This window comes from Bos taurus, chromosome 5, assembly GCF_002263795.3.
Source record: "Bos taurus isolate L1 Dominette 01449 registration number 42190680 breed Hereford chromosome 5, ARS-UCD2.0, whole genome shotgun sequence".
NCBI lineage: Eukaryota > Metazoa > Chordata > Mammalia > Artiodactyla > Bovidae > Bos > Bos taurus.
The window spans coordinates 113,562,707-113,570,694 of record NC_037332.1 but is presented as its reverse complement, the minus strand read 5'-3'; the positions used below and the strand labels follow the sequence as shown (position 1 = coordinate 113,570,694).

The window sequence follows — 7,988 nt, the reverse complement described above, 5'->3', positions numbered from 1 at the left end:
AGTGGCCTCCAAGTGTATGCGGGATGAGCTCTGTTTCTCCTGGCTGGCCACACAAGGTCAGGTGACCCTTGCACCTGCTCGGTCCTCCCACCAGAATCCCTTCTGCACTCCCAGCATTCTTCTCCTCTGAAACCTCTTACTTCCTTTCTAGGATAGACCAAGGGTTCTTGCTCACTTTTGAGTGAGCTGTAAGCAGAAGGCAGGTCGAATGTTCCAGATGAAGCTAACATTCACCCATCTCTCCCCCCACTCATTCTGCCAGGGTCAGCTAGGAAGTTGTCTCCTCCAGGAGGCTGTCTCCATCTCCCAGACCTGGATGAGCTGCAGCCGCGTGTTAACCACTTGCTCTGCAGGGAGTGCTGATTTGCAGCGTTTGCCAATTTCCTTGGTGTAAATATTCCCAGCATAGCCAATTTCACGCTACCAATGTGGTGTCACTGAACTTGAGCTGGGAAGAGATGCTGACATCCGTCAGCTCAAGCTTGTACCAGGTGGATAAGCCTCTTGGGGGTTCACATCACACCTTGTATAACCCTCCATCAAAGTAGGGCTCACCGGCTTCCCCAGTGGCTCAGTGGTAAAGAATCCTCCTGTAGTGTAGGAGACCCTGGTTCCATCCCTGGGTTGGGAAGATCCCCTGGAGGAAGGTATGACAACCCACTTGTTTTCTTGCCTGGAGAATCCCACGGACAGAGGACCCTCGAAGGTTACAGTTCATAGGGTCGCAAAGAGTCAGACACGGCTGAGCAAATGAACATACATGCATGCTAAGTCGCTCAGTCGTGTCCGACTCTTTGCAACCCTGTGGACTGTAGCCTGCCAGGGTCCTCTGTCGATGGGATTCTCCAGGCAGGAATACACACACACACACACACACACACACACACACACACACAAAGTATGGCTCACAAGAAAATGCTCAAAAACAAAAACTCTGGTGGTCCAACAGAAGGATAGGTCGAAAGGCTTAGCTCTAATCCCCACTCAATGCCTTCCTGGCTGTGTGACCAGAGGTAAGTGACCAAGCCTCTCTGAGCCTCAGATTTGTTGTCTATAAAATGGACAACATAACATGCTCTTCCTGTAGAAATTAAAACCTGTATAGAAATAAAATGAATGTAAACATGTAAAATCCTAAGAAGTTAGAGGGTCAGTCGAGGAATAGGGAGGGACATTCAGGGGGTGACGCCCTGCAGGAGAGCAGAGAAGCAGGATGTACTATCTTAGTTGGAGGCGACCTGGGAACCCTGGGTGGGAAGGCAGTGGGGAAGCCTGGGAGGGTGGTCTTTGGAGGGCAGTGTAAAGGGGCTGGGATTCATCCTCAGCCCTGGGAGCTTTGGGAAGCTCAGAAGAAAATTAAATCGGCCGTCTTAGAAGCAGGAGACCATTCGGGAGCTGCAGGTGGGCGAGGGGCACGGGGCTGGCCAGGCCAAGGCCCTTTCAGAGGTTGGGGTAAATGCCATGAGAGGGAAAGGGGTTGAGGCCGCTGCGCTTTTTCTTCTCCGGAAATGGGGTAAAGGCCTCGCACATCTTAGTTATCAAGTTCAGGAGGCAAGAGGCTCACTAAGCATCATGGGAAATTCCCCTATCCAGCCAGGAATAGGAGAAGAACCCTGTCGTAGGGAAGATCATTTGATGAAAGAACCCAGATGACTGCATTTGTCCTGGAGACCTTAACTGGGTCAGAAGAACTCTCCACCCCGGGCCCTCCATGGCCCTCTGCCCACACTCTTTGGCAAGACTCAAAACCCCTGTGTAACCCGGGACCTTGTTAGTCAAAGAATAGGTCTGGAATCACTAGCAGCAGCAGCAGTACCTGGGAGCCTCTTAGAAATGCAGAGTCACAGGCCCCAACTCAGACCTGTAGCACCAAAATTTGCATTTTAACCTGTCCCCAGGAACTGGTGTGCTCAGCGAAGTTTGAGAAGGGCTGGCATAGGCTCCGAATGGCAGGACCTGGTCCATCTTGTGTTTCTAGGACCTTAAACACTGTGAGGGCTCACAGAGTACCGAGGGATGGACTGACAGCTGTCTGAGGGCTGTTGTAGGGGGACAGAAAGGAGAAGGCTTGTTTGAAAGAGTGAGAAGGTGAGTTCAGCGAGACTGAGTGAGAGACGAGGGCCCAGGGGGTTGATGCTGCCTTTTCACGAGGCTGACCAAGCGGATGCTCTGAGTACCTACAACTCCTTTGCGGTCTGAACAAGGTTTCAGCTTTGGAAGGAGGCCAGGGTGAGATGGAGGTCCGGCCACAGCTGTAGGAGACACCTGGCCAATGCGCAAGGCCAAGGGAGAAGGGGCCAGAAAAGGGCCCAGGGGCTCCGGTGTGTGGCAGGGGTAGATTGAGAAAGAAAAGTCCACCAGAAGATGACCAGTCCAAGGGGCAGGAGGCCAAGGGTACAGAAAATTCATGGTCAGCTATCAAATGCCACCAGGAGAATCAGAGAGGCAGCCTATAAACCACCCACTGCATTTATTGATGCAATTGTTGCTATCAAGACGTCTCATTCCCCAGATCTAGGCAGACGTGAAAGCTCTTCTATCTCACAAATAAAGTTTAAAAATCCAATTTTTCTTGGGTATCAAATATGATTACAAACTCGAGTAAGTAACCCTCTGTCGATTTAAAGTGCAATTACACAATTTTTTATGGCTGCATCCAAGAACAACACTGTTATAACAATTATACTTAAAACTCTTGTAAAATGTCAAGACCACGAGCATCATTTCCATCCTGGCTTTTATTTCTTCCTAGGGATTTTGCCATACTTGTGGTTTCTCTCCAGGGCTTTGTTGATGAAATCTGGATACCCTCTCATGTTTGTGATAATCTTCCAAAACTAACTGAGGTCACTGTACCCAGATGTTTGACCTTGGTCTTTGGCTGGGACACTAGGGCTTGACTGCCTTTCCTGGAGAGTGTGCATGTGTGTGTGTGTGTGTGTGTGTGTGTGTGTGTGTGTGTGTGTGTGTGTTTGTGTTCAGTTGCCAAGTCATGTACGACTCTTTGCGACCCCATGGACTGCAATATGCCAGCCCTCCCTGTCCCTTACCATCTCCTGGAGTTTGCCCAAGTTCATGTCCATTGAGTTGGTGATGTCATCCAATCATCTCATCCTCTGTCGCCCTCTTCTCCTTCTGCCATCAATCTTTCCCAGTATCAGGGTCTTTTCTAATGAGTTGGCTGTTTGCAATAGGTGGCCAAAGTATCGGAGCTTCAGCTTCAGCATCAGCCCTTTCAATGAGTACTGAGGGTTGATTTCCTTTAGGATCAGCTGGTTTGATCTCCTTGCTGCCCAAGGGACTCTCGAGAATCTTCTCTAGAATTCAAAAGCGTCAATTCTTCTCCTCAGAGTGACACTTGGCTAATTAATCATTGTGGATATTTTCTGTGAACCTTTCTTTCCCGGGGCAACTGAGACTGACCCCATGTTGTGAACCTAAAGGAGCCTCACCTGTCTGAGGTTCTGTGCGGTCACATGAGTTACCCCTGTTTCTGTGGTACAGTTCCTGCCTCCCCTACTCCTTCAAGATAATTACAATTACCTTGTAATTGCACATACAAAGTAAACATATCTCTCCAATTAGTTAACACTAATAAAAGAAAGAAGATACACAAAGTAACACATCCCAACTTAATAAGCTCCATAAAAATCCAAACAAGTCATACAGCAGTGTTACAGTCATGTTTCACTTTAAAGTGTCATTATAGTCCTGGCTTTTCAAGGAGTGAATTTATTCAAATTAACTATAATTATTTCCATTAACAACTTTGATGCCTGTATTGCTATGGGTTGACTAGCATTGGGGGAGACTTCTAATTGTTCCCTCATCTTTCCGTTGCTTCCCTAATATTTCTGAGAGTGGCCTTCCTTCCTGCCACAACAGGGCATTCTGGATCATTAATATATACATATATATATGTATATATTTATTTATTTGGGCTTCGCTTGTGGCTCAGCTGGTAAAAAATCCTCCTGCAATGCATGAGACCTGGGTTCAATCAATGGGTTGGGAATATCCCCTGGAGAAGGAAAAGGCTACCCACTCCAGTATTCTGGCCTAGAGAATTCCATGGACTGTATAGTCCATGGGGTTGCAAAGGGTCGGACATGACTGAGTGACTTTCACTTTCATATATTTATTTATGTTCCAAGGAATCCATTTTCCTTTGGTGGAGAAGGTCTTAGAAACCAAAGTCTCACCATTGGGGTGCCCCCTGAGACTTGGGGGTGGCAGACCAGAGGCTACTGTGGCTTTTGGGTCATTCTTGTCAGAAATAAGCCTGGAAATATTTTTTAATTTTGAGATCTAATTTGACAGTCAATTCTTTCAGCTTGTTGTTTTGTGAACAAAAGTTAAGGATACTGTTGTTGATCCTATCTTGATGGGACTGGGCTACAAGCAGGAACCTCCATCCTTAGTAGGAATTCAGTTCAGTTCAGTCGCTCAGTTGTGTCCGACTCTTTGCAACCCCATGAATCACAGCACGCCAGGCCTCCCTGTCCATCACCAACTCCCGGAGTCTACTTAAATCCATGTCCATCGAGTCGGTGATGCCATCCAGCCATCTCACCCTCTGTTGTCCCCTTCTCCTCCTGCTCCCAATCCCTCCCAGCATCAGAGTCTTTTCCAATGAGTCAACTCTTCACATGAGGTGGCCAAAGTATTAGAGTTTCAGCTTTAGCATCAGTCCTTCCAATGAACACCCAGGACTGATCTCCTTTAGAATGGACTGGTTGGATCTCCTTGCAGTCCAAGGGACTCTCAAGAGTCTTCTCCAACACCACAGTTCAAAAGCATCAATTCTTCAGCGCTCAGCTTTCTTCACAGTCCAACTCTCACATCCATACATGACCACTGGAAAAACCACAGCTTTGACTAGACAGACCTTTGTTGGCAAAGTAATGTCTCGGCTTTTGAATATGCTATCTAGGTTGGTCATAACTTTCCTTCCAAGGAGTAAGTGTCTTTTAATTTCATGGCTGCAGTCACCATCTGCAGTGATTTTGGAGCCCAGAAAAAGAAAGTCTGACACTGTTTCCCCATCTATTTCCCATGAAGCGGTGGGACCGGATGCCATGATCTTCGTTTTCTGAATGTTGAGCTTTAAGCCAACTTTTTCACTCTCTACTTTCACTTTCATCAAGAGGCTTTTTAGTACCTCTTCACTTTCTGCCATAAGGGTGGTGTCATCTGCATATCTGAGGTTATTGATATTTCTCCCGGCAATCTTGATTCTAGCTTGTGCTTCTTCCAGCCCAGCGTTTCTCATGATGTACTCTGCATAGAAGTTAAATAAGCAGGGTGACAACATACAGCCTTGACATACTCCTTTTCCTATTTGGAGCCAGTCTGTTGTTCCATGTCCAGTTCTCATTGTTCCTTCCTGACCTACATACAGGTTTCTCAAGAGGCAGGTCAGGTGGTCTGGTATTCCAATCTCTTTCAGAATTTTCCACAGTTTATTGTGATCCACAGAGTCAAAGGCTTTGGCATAGTCAATAAAGGAGAAATAGATGTTTTTCTGGAACTCTCTTGCTTTTTTGATGATCCAGCGGATGTTGGCCGTTTGATCTCTGGTTCCTCTGCCTTTTCAAAAACCAGCTTGAACCTCTGGAAGTTCACAGTTCACATATTGCTGAAGCCTGGCTTGGAGATTTTGACCATTATTTTACTAGCGTGTGAGATGAGAGCAATTGTGCGGTAGTTTGAGCATTCTTTGGCATTGCCTTTCTTTGGGATTGCAATGAAAACTTTTCCAGTTCTGTGGCCACTGCTGAGTTTTCCAAATTTGCTGGCATATTGAGTGCAGCACTTTCAAAGCATCATCTTGTAGGATTTGAAATAGCTCCACTGGAATTTCATCACCTCCACTAGCTTTGTTCATAATGATGCTTTCTAAGGCCCACTTGACTTCACATTCCAGGATGTCTGGCTCTAGGTGAGTGATCACACCATCGTGATTATCTGGGTCATGAAAATTTTTTTTGTACAGTTTTTCTATGTATTCTTGCTACCTCTTCTTAATATCTTCTGCTTCTGTAGGTCCATACCATTTCTGTCCTTTATCGAGCCCATCTTTGCATGAAATGCTCCCTTGGTATCTCTAATTTTCTTGAAGAGATCTCTAGTCTTTCCCATTCTGTTGTTTTCCTCTATTTCTTTGCATTGATCGGTGAGGAAGGCTTTCTTATCTCTCCTTGCTATTCTTTGGAACTCTGCATTCAGATGCTTATATCTTTCCTTTTCTCCTTTGCTTTTCGCTTCTCTTCTCTTCTTTTGTTTTTACTTTTATTTGCATTTATTTTTTGCGGCATTTATTCCCGGCCGTAAGTGTTTGTTTCTTCAGTTTCTTCTGGGATGTCTTTTTCTTCTGTGCAACCTCCTCTTCTGGTTTAGGAACAATCTGTTCTTTTTCAGGAAGGATTATCTCAATGTGGCAGGGAGAGCTCCTGTAGGGGTTAATCCGACCATGAGCTCTGTAAGTCCTGCGCCGCATCCTGGGGGCTTTGTTCACTTGGATGTGCTCAATGACCAGAGAATCTACATCTAAGCCCTTAAGTTCAGCATTCCTCTCTGCATTTTTGAGCATGCGTAGTAAAAATTCAGCACTCTTTTTGAGCCACCGACCCTGCGTCCAGCCCCGCTGTTTGGCCTGTGCACACCCACCAACTCCACCGTTGTAGCGACAGAATGGCACACATTGCTTCTTTAAAGTGGCATCCTTCGGATACTTGGTGGCTTTTCGGATATGCATACCCTTTATGGCCTGGGCAGTTTCACGAGTGTTCTTAAAGTGAACACGAAGATTTAAACCTCTGGATTTGCATGATTTTGTGGGGTTTTCTGGATCAAGTGAATAGCGCACCATTTTTAGGGGTCACCTCAGGCCGCTTACCGGAAAAGGCTGCTTTTCTTCTTCTCACAGCTATTTGTAAGGCCTTCCCAGACAGCCATTTTGCTTTTTTGCATTTCTTTTCCATGGGGATGGTCTTGAGCCCTGTCTGCTGTACAATGTCATGAACCTCTGTCCGTAGTTCATCAGGCACTCTGTCTATCAGATCTAGTCCCTTAAATCTATTTCTCACTTCCACTGTATAATCATAAGGGATTTGATTTAGGTCATACCTGAATGGTCTAGTGGTTTTCCCTACTTTCTTCAATTTAAGTCTGAATTTGGCAATAAGGAGTTCATGATCTGAGCCACAGTCAGCTCCTGGTCTTGTTTTTGCTGACTGTATAGAGCTTCTCCATCTTTGGCTCCAAAGGATATAATCAATCTGATTTCGGTGCTGACCATCTGGTGATGTCCATGTGTAGAGTCTTCTCTTGTGTTGTTGGAAGAGGGTGTTTGTTATGACCAGTGAATTTTCTTGGCAAAACTCTATTAGCCTTTGCCCTGCTTCATTCCGTATTCCAAGGCCAAATTTGCCTGTTACTCCAGGTGTTTCTCGACTTCCTACTTTTGCATTCCAGTCCCCTATAATGAAAAGGACATCTTTTTTGGGTGTTAGTTCTAAAAGGTTTTGTAGGTCTTCATAGAACCGTTCTACTTCAGCTTCTTCAGCGTTACTGGTTGGGGCATAGGCTTGGATTACTGTCATATAGAATGGTTTGCCTTGGAAACAAACAGAGATCATTCTGTCATTTTTGAGATTGCATCCAAGTACTGCATTTTGGACTCTTTTGTTGACTATGATGGCTACTCCATTTCTTCTAAGGAATTCCTGTCCACAGTAGTAGACATAATGGTCATCTGAGTTAAATTCACCCATTCCAGTCCATTTTAGTTCACTGATTCCTAGAATGTCGACGTTCACTCTTGACATCTCCTGTTTGACCACTTCTAATTTGCCTTGATTCATGGACCTGACATTCCAGGTTCCTATGCAATACTGCTCTTTACAGCATCGGACCTTGCTTCTATCACCAGCCACATCCACATCTGGGTATTGTTTTTGCTTTGGCTCCATCCCTTCATTCTTTCT

At 45.7% G+C, this 7,988-nt stretch overlaps 1 protein-coding gene across 1 annotated transcript; it reads right to left on the bottom strand.

Moving 5' to 3' along the window:
- Nucleotides 1-1,135: 1,135 nt before the first annotated feature.
- LOC132345364 (large ribosomal subunit protein uL22-like) lies at nucleotides 1,136-6,912 on the bottom strand. The gene has a single exon (XM_059887188.1). The coding sequence runs from the start codon at nucleotides 6,869-6,871 to the stop codon at nucleotides 6,302-6,304; it is 570 nt and encodes a 189-aa protein (XP_059743171.1). The 5' UTR covers nucleotides 6,872-6,912; the 3' UTR covers nucleotides 1,136-6,301.
- Nucleotides 6,913-7,988: the final 1,076 nt, after the last annotated feature.

Excerpts from the sequence above, each read along its gene's own strand:
- LOC132345364 (XM_059887188.1), bottom strand. The coding sequence starts at position 6,871 with ATGGTGCGCTATTCACTTGATCCAGAAAACCCCACAAAATCATGCAAA.